Raw genomic sequence first — 26,400 nt, forward strand, 5'->3', positions numbered from 1 at the left:
TGTCATGTCTTGCTCGGTGATAGAAGTTTAGAAAGGACAAGATAATTGTTCACAGGCTAACTGCTATGAGGACGTTTCACAGATTAAAAAATGTATTCATACAGAAGGGAAAACCTGAGATTATGCAACTCAAGAAAGACAAAAGTAGAAAAGGGATTTAATAATGTTCTTCAAGGACACCAAAGTCCTGTCCCCCAAAGCAGTGATTCCCAACTGTTTTGTTTTTTTCTTTACTTTTTAGCAGCAGGACCTCTTTTTAAAATATGATCCTCCAAGAAACCAAGAAAATATCATCCCAGACATGCCTGGGAGATCACAGGGCTCAGAACTGGCTGAGATCCTCACCTGGAGAGAGTATGTCACCTCTATCCACTCTCCACGACACGATAAAGGTCTAAATCATGGCATTAATCAATTAAACATCTACTGTGGTTAAGATACAAAGCCTTGCTAGGTGCTCATTATACAACGATTAATCAAGCACAGAGGAACTTTGGTAACCTTCCAGAAGGAACTTCCTTGTGTGGAGTTTAGACCTTGAGGTGACTGCCAAAAGACAGGATGAGAACTTTTCATCAGCCACAAAAGGAGCTGTACTGACCTGAACAGGCCACAGCACGGGGATAAGCCATATCCCCCACTTAAATCTCACTGTAGCTTTAGGGTACTCTCCAGATGTCTTCGACACCAGTCTCTTCAACTGCAAGCCTGATGCAGCTGGGTCTGGACAGCTTTGGCTCTTTCTTGCCCCATACCCAACCAAACTCAAACCAGGCAGCTGATGGCACCCACCACCCTCCAAAACAAATCCGACACCGCAGCAAATGAGCAAGTCACGTATACCCTACTGAAGGCGGGGACACACCCCGGCCACTTGGCCAAGCTTAAAATCCCTGTTAGACAGCTTGCCATCTCCATGTTTCTTCCATTTTTCTTGGTTTCTTCTCCTGATACTGCTTACAAACTCTCCTTCCTATTCAAAGCAATGCGTTCCAGCCTATAACTTTGCACACTCCCCCTAGCACATCAGCTCTGTGTCACCTCGTTGTCACCTGGGCATGCTCTGGAAACACCACCCACTCCTACCCTTTGTCCCCATCCAAACCACATGGCTCAGCAAACCCTACCCACTCTCCTGAAAGGAAAAGTTCACCTGTAGCTAAGAAAAATAATGCTTTCACCATTTATCCATTATCAACATACAAACAACTTATAGATTAATATTTTGGGATGATTAAAGAAAGCTGTACCCATTTTCCATGGGTACAGTCAGCAGGCTCTCGTCGTTATTATTCCACTGAAGACCAAGGTAGGTGAGGCCAATCTGGCTGGGGAGGTGTCTCCTCCTTTGTCCCTTCCACTGTCAGTCAGCTTTGTGGGGAAAGTTTTTGGTAAAGGGGGATAACCCAGCCAGGTACAGGAGAACATTTCTTTAGCTAAGGGCACTCTGTTGCTGTCAGCACCAACCTGACTTCCAGCCTACTTCTCAAACCCGCCTTTAGTAATAAATAGGGACTTATCAGAACTGGGAAGTCAACTCTGCAATCCCATTTTATTCTCTACACATGGGAACCATAGGTGAAATGTTTTCCTTTAACAGATGGTCTTCAATTGAGTAGCATTCTGTGAACAGAAAAAATGGTGTATGGAGCTGCTCTACAGTGTGAAGACCATAACTTTCTGGCCACAGGCACAAAACTGCTGATCTGAGTCATGACTATAACGTTAGAGGGCTTCATACCAAGCGTTGGAAAAGTCATACTGAAGCGCCGTGGTCATCCCTCTGCCCTTCGTCCACAAACCAGCTTCGGATAAAGGACTTGTGCCAAGAGAGCAGGTGGTTAGACAGTGTCCCTATACGATTTCACAGCTGGACAGGAGCTCAGACAAGGAAACTGAGACCCGATAAGGTAAAGTGAGACAAAGAAGGGCATTTTAGTTTGATTCTTCTGGACAAAGTTAGAACCCAGCCACACAACATGGTCCAAACCTTAACATTTTTAAAATTTCACTTGAATTTCAGACACACATTTCCCTTCTTACCAGAATTACTTCAAAAATGAGTGGGATCAGTCTGCTCTCTTCCACAAGTCTGTTTAAAAAATAAAATAAAAAAATAAGCACACATTAGATAACACGTATTTAAATTACTGCCCTGATAAAGATTACCAGAGCCCCGTTTCATTGCTTAAATTCTGTGCCCGAGAAACTGATGATTATATTCATTTTTAATAAACTGAACTACACCTATTAAAACCAAGAAATATGGGGCTTCCTTGCAACTGACTATTAGCTTAGCCTTACTGATCTGTAGCAAGTAAAATCTCAAATAGATTGACATTTATAAATGTAAAAATTAATTAAAATTCACAATTCTCATAAAGACTATGAAAATAGGCAATGCAAGGTGAAATAATGTAACCAGTCCTCATTGCACAGTTAAATTGTAAGCGTGCCACACTGTAATTTTTCACACATGCCTCATTAGCTGTCTTCTCAGCACTAATGAATTAATGTATAATGACTTTTAATCTTTTATTTTAAAAAAAAAGTGGATCCTACTCAACACTTTGGGAACTTTCCATCATCAAAACTAGTTAATAAATTATTATCTATTGTAACAGAAGATTTTTTCATGCAACTTAAGAGAAAATAGCCTCAATTCAAAATTAACAGTTCTTATTAAAACAACACTTCAGTCTCTATTCCCTTAGTCCACGGCAGCAAACATTTTTCTGTGAAGGGTAAGATGGCAAAGACTGTAGGCTTTGGTTGGCCACACAGTCTCTATAGCACCTACTTAACTCGGTCACTATAATGTACAAGTTGTCATAAATAATACGTAGATGAATAGGCATGGCTGTGCTCCAATAAAATTTTATTTACAAAAACAGGTATGTGCCTTATTTGGCCCCTAAGCTATAATCTGCTGATCCCTCATTCAGTTTTAAAAATAAATCAGATTCTTTTATTTTATTAGCATTTACTTTGGATGATAAACTACAGCACTCAATACAAGCATGTTGCCTTCACTGTGAGTATGTGCAGTTTGTCTATTTCACAGAAAATGCCAGGTGGATAGGAAGGGAATTTATCATCTGGTCTCCCTTGAGCTGGTTTGTCTATGATAATACATTGCTAACAGAGAAGCCTATGAGACATGCCAAGAAAAAAAGATCACGGTGTTTATAAATATGTTATGGGAAAGTGAGATACAGAAAGAAGTCCCAAAGACTGGAGCTGTTAGACAGTCCCCAGTATCTAGCAGAGAGTTTCAATATATTAGAGGATAAGGTTCTGACTGCACATATTAAATTCATTTAGTTTCTCACTTTCCTGGGCAACTGAGCCGAAGCTCCCTACCTGACGCCTGGGCAGGAAGGGAAATTCACACACTCAAGACCACACACACAGCCTCAGTCCAGCACATTACCAGTCTTCTTCCTCAGCTCCTCAGATGGTGACCATCCCTCTTCCTAAATTGGGCTTTAAAAATATTTATGATCTATACTCTTATTAGGCCCAGGTTGATATAGCCACGCATATATCTCAGAGCTGCCCAGGCACCCAAACCAACAGAGTCCCTGGGACACGGACCCCACTTCTTCTCCAATGGAACCTAGAGGTGAGATCTTCTTCTGCTCTCTCTCCCAACATTCAGATCCAGGAACATCTGCTCACAACACCAGCACCCTCCTGACAGTATTTGTTTTGTTTTGTTTTTAAATTTTTTTTTAATGTTTTTATTTATTTCTAGGAGAGAGAGAGAGACAGCGTGAGCAGGGGAGGGTCAGAGAGAGAGGGAGTCACAGAGTGAAACAGGCTCCAGGCTCTGAGCTGGCAGTCAGCACAGAGCCCGACGCGGGGCTCAAACCCACGAACCGCGAGATCATGACCTAAGCGAAAGTCGGACGCTTAACCGACTAAGCCACCCAGGCGCCCCTGTTTTGTTTTGTTTTTAATGTTTATCTATTTTTGAGAGAGAGGGAGTGGGATGGGCAGAGAGAGAGAGGGAGACCCAGAATCCAAAGCAGGCTCCAGGCTCTGAGCTGTTAGCACAGAGCCCAACACAGGGCTCAGACCCACAACCATGAGATCATGACCTGAGCTGAAGTCGGATGCTTAACCGACTGAGCCACCCAGGCGCCCCTCCTGACAGTATGTTTAAATAGATGCTACTACTAAGATGTGCCTACAGAAACTACTATAACCCATTCTTATGGATTACAACTAGCCTTCTCCAGGTTTCTGCATGGTAAGCAGCCTGGCCAGGACTACTTCTTTCGTCCCCTTCAATTAACTATCGGTTCTAGCACGCCAGGCCTCATGTTTTTCTGAACACCACCAACCATAACAATTGTTGTTCTGATTGGACTGATATAATTCAGAGCCATGTCTGGTAAATAAAAGGGACCCCGGGCTAAAATAAAAGCACTTTTAGTTTAAAAAAAAAACACACAACATTTCTATGACATTTTCCATGACTCATGAACTAAACCGCAAATGTAAATTCCCAAAAACAACTTAGCCCGGTCCGGAGCAAGAAGGGCTGCAAATGTTTATGACGATCTAAGGCAGTGTTTTTCCAACTGTGGGAATCGGGCAATAAGTGGGCAAGGAGAGGAGTTCACTGCCTATCGACTAGCATTTTCTTAATTAAAAATAATAAAATAGAGACAATCCAAAGCTGTCACATATGGTATTGCTCCATGGACATTTCTGTTTCAGTTACAGGTCTACAGGTATGTACTGGACGGTGATGTAAAATGCATTTTTTCCTACATGGGTCTTAGTTAAACTTCCGAAATCCACAGATTCTCCACTACTTTGGAGACAATATTCATTTGCCTTCAGTATGCTCTTACACTTTGATTTTTAAAAATCTGTCTCTTCATTTTAACCACCTCCTCTCATACCACCATAGAATTAGTGGCTCAGGTCTCAAATGATCAAACCCTTGGTGTGCTCTAAGTAACAGAGCGCACTACTCAGAGCTTTCTTCCTTTAATTTATACTCTGGAGAGCAGCCCCAGTGCTCAGGACTCTGTAAACCAGGGAGGACGGGGCTTATCTCCGAAGAAGGCTGATGTGGCTGAATTTCCGGGAATTATTCACACAGCAAATCTTAAATCATCATAGTAGACTTCTGCAAAAGGCTATCTTAGTTGGAGTTGGGGGCTCTGTTCAGCAGTTAGTCACCATGACTTTAAATGACCAGCATCAGGGTGCCCTGGGGGCCTTAGTCATTTAAGCATCTGACTTCAGCTCAGGTCATGATCTCATGGTTCAAGCCCCATATCGGGCTCTGTGTTGACATAGAACCTGGAGCCTGCTTTGGATTCTCTGTTTCTCTCTCTCTCTCTCTCTCTCTCTGCCCCTCCCCCACTTGATTCTGTCTCTCTCAAAAATAAACATTTAAAAATTGTTTTAACATTTTAAATCACCAGTATCATTTTACTACATAAGCTTGTTGTATCCTATGTTCTAAAATAATAAAATTTCTATGGTTTATGGACAGCCTGAAGGACAGGAAATAAAAAGATTTATCTGGATTTTTTAAACCAGAAACAAACAAAAAGAGATCTTTCTGAAATTATCCCTAATCTTCAAAGGACTATGAAGACATTAACTACATCGCAGTATACTTTTCTTTATGTTAGCCATCTTAAGCACACTGATTCTAAGTAATTCCAGATGAAAACTGAAATAAACTGCCCTCCCCAAATGTAGTTCAGAGGACGACTTGAAATCGTTTGGAGTTTTGTTTTGTTTTGTTTTGTTTTGGCAGGGGGAGGGTTTGGGAGTATGTCTTCTTTGTTTTGTTTCTTCCCCTTAATAGTACAATTTTATAATAGATTGTATGTGCTTAAAGAGTTTTCCTTACAAATTTTTGACTTGGAAGATTCACCAGGATTTTGTTTATCTGTGGTTTATATTATTAACCAAGAGGGTGCTGTTATCAATTAGGAAATTTTGAATAAACTTAGGAGAATCTTTAGGATACATTATTTGGCATTCAAACTCCCTCCTGCCCCTAGAGTAAGTGTTGGTTGCCCTTGGTGTCAGGAAGCTTCTTAAAAGTTTTATTTACTGACGCTTGATAGTTCAGGCTAAATATAAAATAAATTAGCAGCAGTTAGATATAAATGACTAGATGCTATTTATATAGGAAAAGGAGAAATAGAAGGATTCCTTTCCTGTTCAGAGAGCTAGAGACGTGAGTTGGGCTGAATTTCATTTTTTTAAATATATTTTATTGTCAAATTGGCTAACATACAGTGTGTAAACTGTGCTTTGGTTTCGGGGATAGATTCCCATGGTTCATCACTTACGTACAACACCCAGTGCTCATCCCAACAAGTGCCCTCCTCAATGCCCATCACCCACACTCCCCCCCCACCCCCATCAACCCTCAGTTTGTTTTCTGTATTGAAGAGTCTCTTATGGTTTGCCTCCCTCCTTCTCTGTAACTATTTTTCCCCTTCCCTTCCTCCATGGTCTTCTGTTAAGTTTCTCATATTCCACTTATGAGTAAAAAGATATGATCTGTGTCCTTCTCTGAATGACTTATTTCACTCAGCCTAGCACCTTCCAGTCCCGTCCACATTGCTGCAAAACCTTTGTTAACATTTTTCAACTTTCCTTTAAAACATAGACTCTCTAAGTATGAACCAAGAACAAGAATTAAAAGTACCTGAAGTCCCCCAAGCCACTCCACCGTACTTCTCTGTATTCAGAGAAAAGAGGAGGCAGAGGAGGGGGAGGAAAGGAGCTCTGCCTGCTCTGGTTCAGGTTTGCCAAACAAAGAGAGCAGCCCTGACAGTGATTCGATGGGTTTAGAGAGACACCAGGGTCGGTCCATGGACCTGCACTATCAGGTTTGCTCACTTGCCTGCAGTCTTTATCTACCCACATGGGTAGAGACAATACACATGAAGCAGGGACCAGAAGTCAAGACCTTCCATCTCCACGATCAGCCCTAGCCATCAGGAACACCATCCGTCCCCTCAGAGGGCCTCTCCATCTACTGTCTCTGCATTTCAACAACTCATGTTGTGATACAGATCTTCCTTAGTGCTAGAGATTTTTTTGACTAACACCATTGAGCATTTGTCATGGGCTAATATTACACACTTAAAATCTGTGCCTTCAAACTCAGAGTCAAATGGCTTAAGAGACACACTGTAAAGTATACAAACAGAATTAACTTCTATCACGGATGTATACACAGGTGATAAGGGAATCGACCTGGGGAAAACCCAGGGAGCCCAGACTGTTGAAAAGAGGTGTTTATGAGCTTTGAGAGAACTGGCCAATTCAAGTGAAGTGCACCTACGTGGAAAGGGTGAGCAGGAGGAATGGAGCCATCTGCGTAGGGAAAGGACAATGTGAAAGATGGAAAATGATGTAGCCTTGAATGTCATGCCAAGGACTCTGGGTTGTATCTATAGGTTACAGGGAGTCTATGAAGGATTTTAAGCAGGGGAATGACACAGTAAAACTTGTTGTTCAAACTCCAATCTGACAGTAATGGGGGGAAATGACTGGGGGAAGGAGTGCAGTCCAGAACATTCCTACTCAAAGACTGGTCTGCAGACCAGAGCCAGCCAACAGACTGTCACGGTCTGGGACAAGACAACTACTGAAAGATTACGTTTCTGTGTGTTGGGATCAGAACTTTGCAGCAGTATAAAACATGACCCCACCAAAATATGATGAAAACCAGGATATTTGCACAGCCTCAAAATAGTTCCCCACAAAGGAATTTACATTGGAGAAACCTGGCAGGCACCACCTTAACCAATGGAACACATTTCACGTCACTAGAAATAAGACAATATCAAATACACCCTGCTATTGTGCACTGAGGAGGATACATCATCGCTTCTGGGGTACTTTTGTCAGATCTACAAATCTCAAATCTAATCATGAAAAGTGCCAAGCTCAAATTGAGTGGCATCTTACAAACTTACTAGCCAGTGGACTTCAAAAGTGGTAAAGCCATACAAGATATGGAAAAGAGTGAGGAGCTGTCCCCAACTGCGGGAACTCCTACTAGAGAGAAGATGACTAAATGCAATGTGGGACCCAAGATGACACCCAGAACTAGAAGAAGGACATTAGTGAGAAAACTGACAAAACTGAAATAAGATGTGCAGATTAGTTAACACTATTCTATCAATGTTAATCTCCTCGTTTTGGTAACTGCTATGGTTCCAGAAGATGTCAACATCAATGGAGGCTGGTGAAAGGCATATGGAAATTCTTTATACTACTTTTGGAACTATTCTCTAAGGCTAAAATTATTTCAATATTAAAAGTTTTTTTGTATTTGTTTGTTTTGTTTAATTTTTGTTTTATGACTCCCAAATGCTCTGACTCTCCTAAGAAGTGGGATCTGTGTCCTCTTCCAAAATCTGGGTAGATTTGTAACTGCTTTGACCGATCGTGTAGCATGGAAGTGACACCGTATGATTTCTGCTTATATTTTGAGTCCGTTTGTTAGATTTCATTTTCATCGTATTTTATGAAAATATTTATTCTGGTTCTCTGTCGCCGCATAACAAACCACCCCAAACTTAGTGTCATGAAGCAAAAACTACTTTGTGATGTTAGCGGATTCTATGGGTCCTGGATCTGGACAGGGCACACGGAGATGACCTATTCTTGTTCCCTGATGTCATCTGGGAAGACACAAAGGCTGGGGTGACTGGAACAGCTGCAGGGCTATAGGCATCTCGAAGGCTTCTTCACTCACGCACCACATGAGGTGCCTCAAGGGAGGCTCAGCTAATTCTGCCCAGTGGATCACCGACTGCTCTCCTCTCCAAGTGGCTTGGCCTCTCACAGCATGGCAGCTGGGTGCCAAGAGGGAGCATTCCTAAACAACCAGGTGGAAGCTGTCTGGGCTTTTCTCCCCGGTGTCACTTCCACTGCATTCTAAATGGTTACAAGCCTGTCATCAAGCTCAGCCCAGCCTCAAGTGGAGGAGAAACACAGTCATCTCCAGATGAGAGAGAGTGAAGGAAGGGCATGTGGGGTGGGGATGGTTTCTGTAGCCATCTTGGTAAGACTCAGTCTGACCCAGCACTGGTCTGTAACACGCTGAATTTTTAAGAACTGTTTTTTTCACCACAGACAGCGTGAGTAACATTAGAACCAGAGATACCAGTTGATTCCACAGCAATCCAAAGGCATCATAACGGGAGCCTCATATATGTGTTCTATTGCTGAATAACAAATTAGCACAAACTTAGTGCCTTAAAGTAACACCCATTCATTAATTCAAAATCCTGTAGCAGAAGCCTAGCTCAGCATGGCTGGGTTATCTGCTGGGAGCACATGGATCTGGAACTGAGGTGGCGGGGAGGCTAACTTCCCCTCTGGAGGCTGGGGGATGAGGGGATGTGTTTTCAACCAGTCTTGTGGACAGAATTCAGTTCCTTGCAGTTTGAAGACCTGAAGTCCCTCTTTCCTTGCTAGCCATCAGCCACAGGTCCCTCTCAGATCCTACAGGCCACTCACATCCCTTGGCACATGGACTCCCCCATCTGTAAACCAGCAAAAGAGACTCTCCTCCATGTCAAATACTTAGTGAGCTTCAAATCTCCTTTACTTCCCAGTCTCTGACCTCTAGGCCGGATTTAAATAGCTCCTGCAATTAGCAAAGCCCACCTGGATAATCTCCAGATTTTAAGGTCAACTAGTCTGGACCTTAATTACATCTGCAATATCCCAGCACAGCGGCACTAAATTAGTATTTCACTGAGTAACTAGGAGAAGGTGTGTATACACCTGCTGGGAATCTTGAAGCCCATCTGAAAATTCTCTTCACTCCAATTTCACCTCATTCTTGCCTCCTTTTAAAAAGCATAATTCAGGGGCGCCGGATGGCTCAATCAGTAAGCACCTGACCCTTGATTTCAGCTCAGGTCATGATCTCACAGTTTGTGAGATCAAGCCCCACATCAGACTCTGCGCTGACAGCATGGAGACTGCTTGGGATTCTCTTTCCCTCTCTGTGTCCCTCCTCCACTCATGTTCTCTCTCTCTCCTAGATATTTTTTTAATGAATAAAAAATAAAAGGAGATTTCATCTTTAGTTCCTTGAATCAGCTGCTTCTGGTTAACTTACATAGAAACCCCAAATAGGTGCTGAACTTTTTAAAACTTCAACAATGCTGGTTAAGAGTTTTAGAGTTACTATTTGTTTATAACTGAGCACTAGACAACAAACAAAGCTTTTTCACTTCTTAGGACATACATATTTTGTCAATCTAGTGGACCAACAACAGTCATTTTAAATTTAAAAAAAAAAAGAGTCTCTAACATCACGCTGAATTTCAAATTATTGGTCCACTGAATCAGCTCCAAAAGAAGTGGTTTTATAATGTGTAGCTTTGGTATGATATTATGTCTAGTCTGAGAGCAAGCTATTTGTAACGTTTCTCCTTGAAATGTTTGCCCTTGCCTGCAATGCTTGTTAATCCTCTTGCACAGAATTGCAGAAGTCTTACCAATAAAGGTAAACATCTAAGGAGATATTTTGCACAAGAAAAGGGAAGGGCTGAAATTTCAGTAGGTCTAGCGCAGGATATGTTCAGATCTGGTCATTTTATAAAGATCTACAGAGTCCTTCATATGGGCAAGCATTATATCTTTTCCTTGAAGAGGTTTTTACCCCAGTGGACAAAAAAACATATGCAATATAAAAATAACTGAATTCAGCTTATAAAACTTGACTGCTTCATTTGCTGATAAAGTCTTAGAATTGTTAGAATATAAGGGTATACCAGAATGTACCTCCCATGGGTAGAATCTCCCATTGTCTCAAAGAGCATGAAAAAGATATGAATTTCAGTAACTATGGTCAAGTAAAAAGCAAATGTTTTTCAATAGAAAGGAGATTCATACAGAAATTTTAAAAGTGTATGTTACATTAGCGACTTTGCAAAAAGCTTTTGTACCCATTACCTCAACAGATACCCAATACAGGCCTGTGATGGCCCACATCTGTTGAATGAAACAAGGCCTCAGGCTGTTTCTATCATAAAAAGTACAAAAGGTGAGACAGAAGGGTTGTACACCAGAGGATCTACACACAGTACATGGCACTCATATACAAAATATCCCAGACTCCAGGGAGCCTGGGTGGCTCAGTCAGTTAAGTCCCCAACTTCGGCTCAGGTCATGATCTCATGGTTCCATGGGTTCGAGTCCCGCATCGGGATCTGTACTAACAGCTCAGAACCTGGAGCCTGCTTCTGATTCTGGGTCTCCCTCTCAAGAATAAACATTAAAAATTTTTTGTTTTAAATATCCCTGACTCCTTCTAGCTCCAGATGCTACAAGCTACCTGAAAGTCACGTTTTGTCCAGGGATATACACTAACTGTCCCTGCACAGGTGACATTTTTGTTAACCAGCTACAGGCTCTGGCCCCACATTCCCACAACCCTTTCTGCTCTTCCTGGGTCCTGAGCCCTTGCCCTCTGTCTTTCTGAGCCCGTGGTTCTTTCAATCTCTCAATCCTTGGCACTCTCCCCACGATGTGATTCTGTACTGGTCACAAAGCTCTACATTCACACTACAGGGAAGAAACAGGTTGCTTCTTGCACCAAAGCAAGGAGGGGACTGAACCACAAGAAATGCTATTAATAAGACAAGTAAGATAACGACTGACAGGGGCACAAACCAGAGACAAATCCCTATGAGGACAACCAGATTTCACATGTGGCCACCATCTCTTTTCCCCCACAGACATGAGCACAACACTAAAAAAGAGCCATTGTATAAGAGATATTGCTTAAATTCTTTTCAGTTTAATTAACCTACTTATTTTCTATGGTCCCTTTTTGTCCTGTTACTTAATGAAATTTAAGAGAATTTGGGGGAGGGGGAGAACCTACTTGAAGTCAGGCTAAGATTTGTCTTTTTTCTTTTACTCATTCACTATTTATTAACTTACTGTACCCATTAGATGCCATGCATTAAGCTAGTTAGAGCTATAGTAAGTATTCTAAGTACTAGGACAGATGTCTAAAAAGGGTCGAGAAGGGGAGCGCCTTGCTGGCTCAGTCAGCAGGATAACTGACTCTTGATCTTCAGACTGTAAGTTCGAGCCCCACATTGGGAGTAGAGATCACGTAAAAATAAAATCTTAAGGAAAAAAAAGAGTACAACCCCAGATGGGATGAGAGAAAATACAGTTGACCCTTGAATAACACAGGATGTAGGAGCATTGACCTGCACAGTTGAAGAATAACATATGTAACTTCTGACTTCCCCAAAACATAACTACCAATAGCCTACTGTTGATCTGAAGCCATATAACATAAACAGCCTGTTAACACGTTTTGTTTGTTGTATGTATTATGTGCTGTATTTGTACAATAAAGCAAGCTAGTGAAAAAACTTTAAGGAAATCATAAGGAAGGGAAATACATTTACAACACTGTACCATATTTATTGGAAAAAATCCGCATACAAGCAGACCTGCACAGTTCAAACCCATGCTGTTCAAGGGTCAGCTGTAGTCTTTTCTGGCTGAGAAGCATAAGAGAGGCTTCAAAGTGAAACCAATAATGGCAACAGTGGTAAACACAGATCACACAGTTACTAAGTAGCACATAGCTCCCTGTGCTGTACAGGCGGGAATTCAATGGACTTGCACAAAGAAAAAGAAAATCCTAGGAGTCAGTAAATATGATCATGATGAGGATTAATGTTTTGTTTCACATGAGAAATTGAGATCTGAGGAAATAAATGGGTCAAGTGCCAAGGAGGGGGCTGAGATGTGAACCCAGGCAGATCACATCCCATAGGACAGGTACCACTTGAGCTGAACCTTGAAAGAGAAGGCGGTTATTGACAGGCAGTAGGTGGATGAAGGGAAAGGAGGAAGAGGAGGACAGGAAGGGGTGAACTACATCCTGGGCAAAGGGAACAAACAGCATGACCAAGAGCAAAAACGCAATGGGCTCATTACAGGTAGTGATAAGCAAGGTAACAGGCACATTTGTTGCTACGAGTATTACTATGGCCCACTATGAACAGTTGATACGTTTCTAGGTGGTTGGGGAGGAAAAAAGTCAAAAGAATATTTTATAACATATGAAACAGCATGAAATTCAAATTTCATTTTTATAAAGTTTTATTGAAACCTAACCATGCTCATCCATTTACACATTGTCTCTGCTTTTACATGCAATGCCACAGCTGAGTAGCTGCAACAGAGCCCACATGGCCAGCAACGCCTAAAACATTTACTATCTGGCCTTTTACAGAAAGTTTGCCAAGCCCTGCTCTAGGTGACTGGGTGCTACCAAGGGGCGGATTAGGCATAACGAGGTCATCGCTGGCTTTCTATTTTTACCACACTTATTTTGTTTCCAGAAGAAAAGGTCTGGGAGGAGGAGGATCGGTTAGCTGACAAGGACTACTCTCGAAATAAGAGGTGATCAACACAAAGCAGGGGTGAATGGGAAGAGAAAACTGAGAAATATCAATGAGGTTGTATCAGTAGGATTTCAAAATCTACTGGATGCGGGAGAGGAAGAGAAGAAAGACAGAATGACATGAGGTACTTGACAAGTCGAACCTGGAGGTTATCACCATGACCGCTACCTGAACAATGCGCATCATAGCAAGCAACCTCACTGATAGCGCTCCTGCCCGCTCGCGCACTGGGTGTGGTCAGTGCTGTGCCTCTCACTTACCGTGGTCATGACTAACATGAGGTAGGAGTGAATAATCTCGCTCTAAAGAGAAGAAAACTAACCCTGAACTCTATCCAAGGTAACAGCTAATTCATTTCTGAGTTCATGACATGAACTGCTCTAAGATACTATAATATAGAAAGGGAAACTCTACTTCAGATAAGAAAATGAATTAAGTTCTGAAAGAAGAGGGGCAAGTAGACTGAAGGCAGAAACCCAAGGCACACCAATGTCTCAAGAGTTGGCAGGAAAAAAAAACATCTCAGCGGTGTCGATCTTCACAGCATGTAGGAAGCAAGGACATTAATGGGGTGGAATGGAAGAAAGTCAAAAAGAACCACTGCTCAACCCCTCCTAGATGTTCATATCTTAGGTTCAGTTCCAGTTTCCAAAAATTATACTTGTATTATACTGAATAACTCCCCACAGTCATTTCAGGAAGCTGTTGCTGGTTTTTTTAGTTTAATTTAAATTTTAGTTAGTTAACATACAGTGCAATATTGGTTTCAGGAGGAGAATTCAGTAATTCATCACTTACATTCAACCCAGTGCTCATCATGACAAATGTCCTCCTTAATGCCCAGCACCCTAGCCAATCTCCCACCCATCTCCCTCCATCAACCATGTTTGTTCTCTATCATTAAGTCTCTTGTGGTTTGTTTCCCTGTCTCCTTTTTTCCCTCTTCCCATATGTTCACCTGTTTTGTTTCTTAAAATCCACATATGAGTGGAATCATATGGTATTTCTCTTTCTCTGACGAACTTATTTCGATTACCATTATATATTCTACCTAACAAAAACAAACAAAATAGAGTGACAATCAACTTGAAGCCACTGAACCAAAGCCTACCTTGCTCACCTTGAAAACCACAAGATAGGTTATAGACTGTCATTAATGTTTGTTTGTTTGTTTGTTTGTTTGTTTATTGTCAGGGAGAGAGAGAAAGCATGCAAACAGGGAAAGGGCAGAGAGAGAGGGCTAGACAGAACCCAAGCAGGCTCTGTGTGAGCCCAATGCAGGGCTCAAACCCATGAACCATGAGACCATGACTTGAGTCTAAATTAAGAGTCAGATGCCCAACCAAATGAGCCCCCCAGGTACCCCAATGTTAATAAGAACCACCAGCCTATACGAGCATGTTTAACAAACAGGTGACTTTTTTTCCTGATTATAGAAAATAATTATTAAAAATCATACAGAGTCTCAGTTAACTGAATGTCCAACTCTTGATTTCAGCTCTGGCCATGATCCCAGGGTTGTGGGACTGATTCTTGCGTCAGTCTCTGTGCTGAGCATGGAGGCTGTTTAAGATTCTCTTTCTCTCACTCTGTCCCTCTCTTCCACTTGTACTCTAAAAAAATGTTTAAAGAGTTTTTAAAAATCACATTAAGGGGCACCTGGGTGGCTCAGTCAAATATCTGGCTCTTGATTTTGGCTCAGGTCACGATCTCAGGGTTCATGAGATTAAGCCCGGCATCAGGCTCTGGACTAGTAGCGCAGTCTGCTTGGGACTCTCTCTCTCTCTCTCTCCCACTGCCCCTCCCCAGCTCACTTTCTCTCTGTCTCTCAAAACAAATAAACATTTTTCAAAAATCATATTAAAAACAGACAAGATCTAAATAGATATTTTTCCAAAGAAAACATCCAGATGGCCAACAGGTACATGAAAAGATGCTTAACATTAGTAATCATCAGGGAAATGCAAATCAAAACAACAATGATATGTCATCTCACACCTGTTAGAATGACTATCATCAAAAAGAAATAACAAAAAGTCAGTGAAGATGTAGTAAAAAAAAAAAAAAAAGTACCCTTGTGCCCTTTGATCAGAATGTAAACCAGTGTAGCCTTTGTGGAAAACATGTGGAGGTTCCCTGAAAATTAAAAAAACAGGACTATCATGGACACCTGGGTGGCTCAGTCCGTTAAGAATCCAACTCTTGATTTCAGCTCAGGTCATGGTCTCATGGTTTGTGGATTTGAGCCCCATGTCGGGCTCTGCAATCACAGCACAAAGACTGCTTAGGATTCTCTGTCTCCCCCACTCTCTCCCCTTTCCCCTCTACCACTTTCTGTCTCTCAAAAATAAATAAAATACACATTCAAAAATCCAGGATTATCATATGATCCAGCAATTCCACTTCTGGGTATTTATTCAAAGAAAAAGAAAACACTCATTTGAAGATATCTGCACACTCATATTCAACACAATATTCTTTACACAAGATACAAAAGCAGCTCAAGTGTTCATCAAGAGATAAATGGATAAAGATGAGGTGTATGTATATCTATACACACACACACACACACACACATAAATACATACAGTGGAATATTAAAAATAAAAATCTTGCCATTTCTGACAATATGGATGGACCTTGAGGGCATTATAGTAACTGAAATAAGTCAGACAAAGGTAATTTCTATATGGTCTCACTTATATGCAGAATCTAAACAAAACAAACAAAACCAAGCTCACAGACACAGAGAAAAGACTGATGGTTGCCAGAGGTAAGGACTAGGCGGATATAGAAGAAATGTGTGAACTGTTTTGAGTTTTTTATAGTTTAAATAAATTGAATAAACCAACAAATGAAAAAAGAACAAGGTAGGAGGGTCTACTCTATCAGTAGATAAATCTTACATAGCTATTTAGATAAAATTATTTATATAAAATATAGAAATACAGGACCATAAAATGTAGTATTTTGCTAAATGTTACCTTTGGGAAAAATAGAAAATTATATTATATTACATTACAATGAAAATATTGCAATCTCAGTGCTATTAAAAAAAAAAAAACATTAATAAGGGGTGCCTGGGTAGCTCAGTCAGCTAAGCATCTGACTCTGGATTTCGGCTCAGGTTATGATCTCATGTTTTGTGAGTTTGAGCCTGGCATTGGGCTCTGTGTTGGCAGTGTGGAGCCTGCCTGGGATTCTCTCTCCCTCTCTGCCCCTCCCCAGCTCGCTCATTCTCTCTCTCTTTCAAAATAAATAAACTTTAAAAAATCATTAATAAGTTCTGATGTATTATTTGCTTTTTTTTTTCTATTCATATAGGGCATAGGATCAACCTCATCTGGAAAAAACAGCTACCATTTCTTGTCCATGTGCTCTGCCCCTTGCACAGCCACACCTCGTTTAATGCCTAAGGACACTTACAGAGACAGACATTGAAACACAGGTTGGTGGAGGCACCTGGGTGGCTCAGTCGGTTAAGCACCAGATGACTTGGGCTTAGGTCATGATCTCGTGGTTCATGGGTTCAAGCCCTGCATCAGGCTCTGTGCTGGCAGCTAGCTCAGAGCCTGGAGCCTGCTTCGGATTCTGTGTCTCCTTCTCTCTCTAACCCTCCCCTGCTCACACTGTCTCTCCCTCTCTCCCTCAGAAATAAATAAAACATTAAAAAAGAAAAGAAAAGAAAAAGAAACACAGGCTGGTGAAGCAGTTTTCTCACAGCCACTCAAAAGCCTATAATGTATCTGGGATTGGAACTGACATCTGTCTAATTTAAAATATATGACATCAGAATAGGGGGTGGGAGGGAGAGGGGAAGGGGAGGTGATGGGCATGGAGAAGAGCACTTGTTGGGATGAGCACTGGGTATTATATGGAATCCAACTTGACAATAAACTATGAAAGAAAAAATAAATAAATAAATGCCTTAAAGATTAAAAAAAAGAAGAAGAAGAAGAAGGGGTGGGAGAAAATGGTCATCTCATCCCACATATATTGAGGTTCACAAAGAACATTTCCTCATGTCCTTAAATGTTCACTGAAAATATGAGCTCTTATACCTTCATAGTTTTCTACCTACAGTGTATTTAGCTCATCCTATATTCATGGATCCTTATTTTCCACTTGCTACTAGTATTCATTAAAGGAAAAAAAAATGTAGTGGTGAAGGGATCACTTCAGAGGAGTTCAAATCTCACTCAACTGTCCTAGCCCTGGGATCCTGGGTAAGTACATCAACTCCAAGCATGACCTTCTTTGTATGTAGTATCACTGCCTACATTTCATGAGGGTGAGGAGTAACTGCGGTTGAGCACGTGAGGCATCCAGCACTGTCTAGAACATAGAAAACTCTCTTTGAACACAGATACTAGCTTTCTTTACTTTCACTGTTGTTTTAAATCATGTATTAATGGACATTCTTATATATAAATATTTGTGCATATCTTTTACTCTTTTCTTAATATATATTCTTAGAAGTGGAATCAAAGGATACTTAAGGTTTAATACATATTGACAGTTTGCATGTCACAAAAAGATGTACTAATTTAGGAAAAAATACATTTCACTAGACTCTCAACAAGTGCTATTAAAAAAAATTGAGGGCACCCGGGTGGCTCAGTTGGTTAAGTGTCCGACTCCTGATCTCAGCTCAGGTCATGATCTCATGATATGTGAGTTTGAGCCCCGCATCGCACTCTGCACTGACAGTACAGAGCCTGCGTGGGATTCTCTCTCTCCCTCCTTCTCTCTCTCTCTCTGCCCCTCTCCCCACCTCAAAAATAAACATTTTTTTAACTCTACCAATATTATCTTTTTATTATCTTAATGGAATTGTCTTGAATCCTAATTAGAGTTAGTCTTTCTCATGTGTATTTTTAGGAATGCCCTCTTCACGCCCTTCGTCCATTTTCCCTTAGCGCTACCCTACTTTAGAATTTGAAGATAACTAATGAAGTCTGTCCCTAAAAGCTGACCATTTTGTTTAATTTGTAAACGGTTGAGTTAAGTTGGATTTATGACTCCAAGCAGACAGGAAAAATGCACACACAGAAAGTGGTACATTTTGAGGGCATGAGGTACCTCTGAGGCATTCACCTCACTGAAAAACCATGGTTCGTCTCCTTCACTGCCTGGGGTTCTTTCCTGTGTAACACTCTACGGCAAAGAATCCTAAGTGATAACACATGTTCAAGATCATAATACAACTGTGCCAAGAAAGTCACAGAACATTTGAAACCCAGACCACTGTTTAGTCTGGCAGCTCTCACACTCTTTAATTATATCACAAAGGCCCCGTCTGTACAGCAAACACTGTCATATATTCTGACCAATAACTGTCATCACATAAAATCAGAAGACTTGATAAGGAGGAGGATTTGGGGTTGAGACACAAGAAATAAATTGGGAGTCTGTGCTTCATGCCTCATGTTACATTCCATCCAGTTGGCCTTCACTTTGTTCTATGGAGTTGACAGTGGCAGGTGTACACACTAGATTCACCAATAATGTATGGCTTTATCAAGAGGCGATCAACAACAAAAATGAGCCCGTGGTATGAATACTGTATTATTTCTGAAATGGTAAATTACCTTGGTAAGTCACCAAAGGAGAGTAAAAACATTAAAACGGAAATCTGATGTGAAAATCTGCCAAATATTACCAAGGGATTTATTCCTCCAGACTTTAGAAGGCACAGTGATCATACCAAGAGGCTTTGTTTAGCTATTATTTCTAGGCTGACAGTTTTTCTGGCTGTAAAAACCAAACAATAAGAGCTTGCAAATTAACTATATGATTCATAAAGAGGCCCAATAAGCATATAAACAGGAAATATAAGGGCACCATAGAAATGCTTGATAGCAAGACAGTGCTATATTTCCCCTTTGCCACTGTTTTCAATGTGGCACATTTTAACACCATCAGAAGCAAAATAAATTTGTTTTACAAGTACAAAATAGCCAGAAGGCATTAAGTGAGAAGTCAAAAATCAAAGAAGCCAATAAGGATAGTTGGGGACTGCCACCAAGCAAAGAAAAATAAATATCTGTCAAAATAAACACATCTGACATTAATATTCTAGTCCAAGGCAATTGGTCCAACTGTCATCTCTACACATTCCTTAATGAACCAATAAAATAAAGAAGTTAATCTGATGTTAAACAGACAAGTAATTTAAAGAATATTCCTTTTCAACCCTGAAGATAATGAGGCCTGTGATGGCCAGATGGAGAAATGGAAACCTGTTTATCATGGTAGAAAATAAAAAATGCTTTGACGCTGCATCCAACATGTACGTGAGAAACCAAGTGTTGCACTGAAGGGTATCAATGTTTGAACGCTTGCGAAGGACGGGTTGCCCAATGCCACTGTAGCAGCCACTGCCTCTCCCGCCCTGTGCTCTCATGCCTACCAGCACACAGTGCACTTCAAGCTTTCACCTCCCCACTGAATCAGCTGCAAAAGCTCTTTGTGCACTCTGACACACAAAACCGTTCACCCAAAGCCCATGGAAAGGTTGCTCTCTATAACTCAGTCATTCCTCTTAGCATTCCTAGTCAGACGAAGAGCCCGTCACTGATCCAAGCCCAGTTGCTCTACTGCTCAGGTTGGTAATCTCACCCTCGAATCTACATCACACTCCGCCAGCCTAGGTCAGACCTCCTGCACTCAAGGAACAATGGTATTTGAGTACCGTGATTCTCGCAATGCCTCCTGTCACCTTCCACAATGACCACAGAGTTGGCAGAACGGTCTCTGGCTCTGTCCAAGGGTCCAATAAGCCGAGGGCTGTTGATGGTGAGGAACTGAGGAGAAGATATTTAGGGATGTGCAGGCTGCCGGCACTGCCCTCTCCTCCAGGGCTTGGCCAAGCTTCTCTGGGAAACACACGGAGAATCACAGCCCCAACGTCTGGCCCCAAATGCCTAAATCTGAGCAAATAATGAGCCGATGATAAAATACAGCCAAGGGCACAGTACAACTTAGATCTGATGCCCATTCTAGGTATGTATGTGGCAAGGAATCTGGAGGACACTCACTTTCAACGGGAGTCCAGGGAGACTATGTAAGAATGTCCCCAATAACATATTCAACAATTAATGCATAAAAAACCCAGCCCCTGAAGCCTAGAATACCCAGGCTACAACCTACCTCTCTAAGAAGGTTCCAGACAGGGCCGAGATTCCCCAAACAGGTGAGTCCCTCTGTCCTATCCTAGAGGCCTAAAACTAAACAGTAATTCTGAACACACTTAGGTTATTAAGGAAAATGTACAACACTTTTTTTCTGCAGGGAAAGTAATTATTATTCAATAGTTTTAAAGGCAAGAGTAAAGAGAGGAACTCATAAAAATAATGATCACCACAAAAAATTTTTTTCAGTGGCCACAGCCCCATTCTTATGATCTATCCTAAAGTAGGAAACAAAAGATAGTAACAAATGACAATAGCCCCAAATTGAAACATGTAAACAAGTCTTTAGTGTGGTGTTAGTATCGTTTTCATAAATATTCTCAAAATGGGAACATATAATATAGTTTCCAATTATCCAAATAGAAATCCAATACCTTGGCCTCACAATTTCTTGGCCTCATCGCTTCCGAACACTTTTCTTACCCTGCCCTCCCACACCCAGTGTCTACAGGTTTAGGAGACCACAAATGGCAATCACCTCAAAATTCTCACTCAAGCTTCCCAAAGGCAGAACGCCACTTCCTAACTTCCCGGCTCAATGAACCCTCCACACGTGCAAGAGTTCCAATACTTCTCCCATAGGGGATACCGCGGGAGACACCCCCAGGGGCAAGGGTGTCTGTAGGGAAAGCCGCTACTTACCCTCTTGCTGCATCGTTTCTACCCTTCCCCTGAGATCAAGAGTCAGGCAACTTCTTCAGGAAAGGGCCAAAAGGAAGTACTTGTGGCTTTGTAGGCCATATGGGCTCTTTCAAAACTACTCAGCTGTGCCACCGTAATGCAAAAGCAGACACAGACAATAAACAAGGTCAAGTGGCTGTCTTCTGATATTATATTTACCAAAGCAGGTGGGCTGGATTTGGCCCATAAACTGTAGTTAACCAACCTCTGCACTCGATCATTCTCGTCAACACAGGAACGTCTCCAGAAGATTGCTCATCTTAAAAAGACGAAGTTTCTTAAAAACAAGAAGTGCCTGTGACCCCATATCTCCTTGAAGCTCCCCATTTCTCAGCTCCCCTTTGTAGCAAAGCTCTCTCTAGAATTATTGAGGCTCCCCGTCTCCCCATCATTATTCCCTCCTAGATGATCATTATTCCCTCCTAGATGAATTCCGCCAGGCCTCTGACCCACATACCACCGAAAATGACCCCCGAAGAAGTTATTCCTGTTGCCTCTAAAAGGTCCCTTCTCCGCCTGAGTGGCTGAGTCAGTTAAGCTTCCGACTTCAGCTCAGGTCATGATCTCATGGTTTGTGAGTTCAAGCCCCGCATCGGGCTCTGTGCTGACAGCTCAGAGCCTGGAGCCTGCTTCGGATTTTGCATTTCCCTCTCTCTCTGACCCTCCCTTGTTCGTGCTCTGTCTCTCTCTCTCTCAAAAATAAGTAAACATTAAAAAATATATTTTAAAAGCCCCTTCTCCATCCTCATCTGACTGACACTCTCCAGGGCATCTGACGCTAGGAGTATTCCCTTCCTCTGAAAGCGTCTGGAAATCAGAGGCCTGTTCTCTACCAACGAAGGCCGCATTAACACAGCCAGTCAACTCTCTTCCCTGGGATGGGAAGCTCTGAGCACTGTCTCGAAAACAAGGGGCCCCAACCCATCACCCCCATTCTCTAACCCTGCTTTCTGTTCTTATGACACTTACATCACTAGCTGAAATTATGATTTTTCTATTGACCTCCTTGTTTATTGTCTATGATCCCCATGGAATCGTGAGCTTCATGAAAACCAGGACCGTGTCTGTTCTACCTCACTGAACACAACTATTTGTGAGATGACTCAAGGAATGAACGAATATTAAATTTCATGCAGATAGAAAAACATCAAAGCTTACTCTGCCCTGATGTTCCCTAATTTTATGATGGAAGTAAACTGCAAAACTTCAGGGGTGCCTGGGTGGCTCAGTCAGTTGAATGTCTGATTCTTGGTTTCAGCTCAGGTCATGATCTTACATTGCGAGGGATCGAGCCATGTGTGAGGCTTCGTGCTGACAATACCAAGCCTGCTTGGGATACACTCACTCTTTCTCTCTCTCGCTCTCTCTTTCTCTCTCTCTCTGCCCCTCCTCTGCTCATGCTCTTGCTCTCTCTCTCAAAATAAATAAACTTAAAAAAAAATACCATGAAACTTCAAGAGATTCTGTGGAGAACCAACCAAACAAAGAAAAGCAAATGAATTTTCCTGTGGGTAAGGGGGAAAATGTTAGGTATTGTTTGTTAAAGATGATGATATCTCTGAACATCTATTTAAATACAGAAGGAAAGAACTGTGAATTATCTTTGATTGTAGTTCCCAAAATACCAGGGGCCGCTGTGACTAAACACTTCAACTAAATGCTGCTTCTGACATGACATGCAGTGAGTGGCTCAATTCTGAGCGCCATGTGGCCTCTCAGCCAGGTGCTGCCTGCCACTCCGTAAGGAAAGCTGTCACTGGGCCCACACAAGTCGGAGAGGAAAGCTGAAATGAAGAAGTCTCCAGCATATAGGCTGCTGGGCAAACATTCAAAAGATTATGTTGTTTCTAACAAAAGAACTGAACTGTCCTGGCGGACCAAGTGAACCCCATACAGTAAGGATAAGCAATGAAATATTTACCAACTCGCCATGAACTTAGGGAAAAGTTCTGTGGTAGTAAGCAAGAGAACAGAAGAAAATAGGCAGAAGTATATACTTCCACCTGTAGCAGACAAAAATCATGCAAGAGTTGTTTGTTTGTTTTTTTTTTCTTTCTGAAAACATAAGGTCAAAACAGATTGTGATTACTGTTGGTTTTCCTCACACCTTGAGAAGGAAAAGAGAATGCCTTGGATCAGTTCTGAAGGATTGAGATTGGTGTCCTTCCGTGACTCTATCAGAAACAGAATGCTGGGGTAGAACGAGAAGTAATTTAATAGTGACTCCATAAGTGCTATCATAAAGACATTTGTCCCTATAGGGGTTACAGTGACAAATTATAGCATGATTCACATACTAAGGAGGGGTTTCAACCTGGCCAGTATGGTTTAAGTCATCAGCAAGGAGAGTCCAAACCTAGGAGAAAGAGGAAAGGAAGAGGTGCAACTGAACCAGGATCATATTATTAACCAGAATTGTGCCCGGGAGCTGCCAGGGTAATAAAAATCAAAGAGGGGTGTCAGCACCTAGTGACCACGGCAGAGGGAAACAAAGGAGAATCATGCATTTGCTATTCACAGATCCACATGGCAATGAGGATGACTGTGTGGAGGAACTGGAACACGCTCACCAGTACATGTGACGCACCTGGGTGTCTCAGTCAGTTAAGCGTTCAACTCTTGACTTTCGGTCAGGTCATGATCTCACAGTTCGTGGGTTGGAGCCCTATGTGGGCCTCTGTGCTGACAACATGGAGCCCACTTGGGATTCTCTCTCTCCCTCTCTCTCTGCTCCTCTCCCTCTCACATACTAACTTTCTCTCTCACTCACTATCTCTCAAATATATAAACTTAAAAAAAAAGAATATAAATTAAAAGGCAAATACATACGGAAGCCATCTTGTGCCAAGGGACATCCTCTATGGCTTCCACAGTTCTGTTATTCAATGTCAAACTAATAAGACTGCCCTAGTCAGTTTGTTTCTGTTATCAAAAAACATTTTTTCCCTATTCTTTGTAGGGTATTGGAGCTCTGGCTTCAATTGGTGTCACCAAGCATTTCTTTCTACTGTCAAAGGGGATTCTTTTTCCTTTCTTTTTTCTTTTTTTAGGAATACTTCCTTCGCTATACCTACCTCTAATCATACGAAAAGGAGGAGGAGTAAGAAGAAAGGGGGAGAGGGAGAAGAAAAAAGGGAACTCTTACACAGCATTTTCTGTGGACCAGATGCTAATAGTATCCCCATTTTCCACTTGAGGGAACTCTGGTACAAACAGGTTAAGAAATTTGGCCAAAATCATACAACTACTTGGGTTAAATTCCTTTAGGAGCTCCCATAACCTTTTAGACATGACTGTACCTTTGAAATCATTACACTGTTTTACAAAAGCCTATTGATAAACGTCTCCTCCACTAAATCCTTAGCACCTTCAAGGTTAGAACTTTACCTGTCTCTTATCTTTGCATCACTCAGTAGCTGCTGATTCGATTTTAATGAATGAATGAACAAAGGAACCAAAAACCAGTGAAGGAAGTCCACTGAAGCCTGGTGACTATAAAGGCAGCAGTACTTTTCACTGAAGGCTATCTCGTGGATTCACCGTGAACTTCATTTAAGAGATCACAAAATTTTCATTCTTCTAAAGGCATTTTTGTGAATCTTGCCATAAAACAAATAGCTCTAACATTTTTTGAGCAAACTAAAGTGACAGTTCTTAGATACAGAGCATAAACAACTTTTTGCCAGTCAGGATAAGAGCTCAATATTGCTCCAAAGGAACTCAAGAACTCAAGATGTTAAAATTCAGTTTGTTTGCTGAGGAAGATTTGCTGCAAGATTATTAGCTCTTAATAGAAACAAGCTCATGGGCTATAAAGCTCTCCCTGAGAGCAACAGTTTGGTGCAACCAACCTACTCTAACATTAAGGAGAAAGAAAATGGCAGAGCTCAGGGGAGTTAATACATGCAAAAGTGGACCAACATGGTAAACAATTTGCCTTTCTTCTATAAACCCAGGTACATACTAGATTTACAGGGCAGTGGTATTTAAAAAAAAAAAAAAAATCTGGTCAAGTACAACAGACCTTTAATGGTGCTCTTGTCCCTTATTTGAAGGAACAATAATTTCTCAACTGTACTCTGACTAAGCCTTTGAAGACTTCTTTATCCACTAAAAATCCTACAAAATAAGAATAAACACAATAAAAGAATGTTGCACTTGGCATAGGATGAGTTAATGGTTATTATTTGGAATTCTAAACTCTTAATACAGTTGGCTCTTGAACAACACAGGTTTGAACTGCATGGGTCTGCTTATATATTGTTGGGCTTTTTTATATATAAAGAGCAGGGGACTATGATTGTAGTTTCTTCTCCTTATGATTTTCCTAACATTTTCTTTTCTCTAGCTTACTTTATGTATGTATACAATACTTGTAACATACAGAATGTGTGTTCACTGACTGTTCATGTTATCAGTAAGGCCTCTGGTCAATACTATGCTATGAGTGCTTAAGTTTGGGGGAAGTCAAAAGTTATACAGAGTCTGACTATGCCCTTAACCCCTGCATTGTTCAAGGGTCGATTGTATATACAAGCTAAATGGACTATACTTCAAAGAACATGATGCAGATGGATCCAAGAAATAAGTTAAATTTATAATAAATGGTTCATATTTACTTTATATTACTAGAAATCTATCCACACATAAAAATTAAGGCATTCTAGAGGTGCCTGGGTAGCTCAGTCGATTAAGTGTCCGATTTTGGCTCAGGGCATAATCTCACATATCATGAACGAGTTCAAGCCCTGCGTCAGGCTCTATGCTGACAGCACAGAGCCTGGAACCTGTTTCAGATTCTGTGTGTATGTGTCTCTCTCTCTTCCCCTCCCTCCCTCACACTCTGTCTCCTTTTGTCTCTCAAAAGTAAATAAACATTTTTTTAAAAGGTTGTTTTTTTAATTAAAGCATTTTAGGGGCGTCTGGGTGGTTCAGTCAGTTGAGTGTCTGACTTCAGCTCGGGTCATGATCTCATGGTTCGTGAGTTCAAGCCCAGCACTGGGCTCACTGCTGTCAGCTCAGAGCCCACTTAGGATTCTCTGGCCCCTCTCTTATTCTGCCCCACCCCT

The 26,400-nt window shown here is 41.4% G+C and overlaps 1 protein-coding gene across 1 annotated transcript in view; it reads right to left on the reverse strand.

The window, feature by feature from the left end:
* ULK4 (unc-51 like kinase 4) overlaps positions 1–26,400 on the reverse strand; it is a 540,134-nt gene that overhangs the window by 286,986 nt on the left and 226,748 nt on the right. Inside the window, exon 30 of the mRNA XM_077754339.1 lies at positions 2,044–2,092. Coding sequence (XP_077610465.1) covers positions 2,044–2,092 — 49 coding nt within the window. The remainder of the gene's footprint in view (positions 1–2,043; positions 2,093–26,400) is intronic.

Source organism: Crocuta crocuta, unplaced genomic scaffold (assembly GCF_008692635.1).
Source record: "Crocuta crocuta isolate KB4526 unplaced genomic scaffold, BGI_CrCroc_1.0 scaffold70, whole genome shotgun sequence".
Lineage (NCBI taxonomy): Eukaryota > Metazoa > Chordata > Mammalia > Carnivora > Hyaenidae > Crocuta > Crocuta crocuta.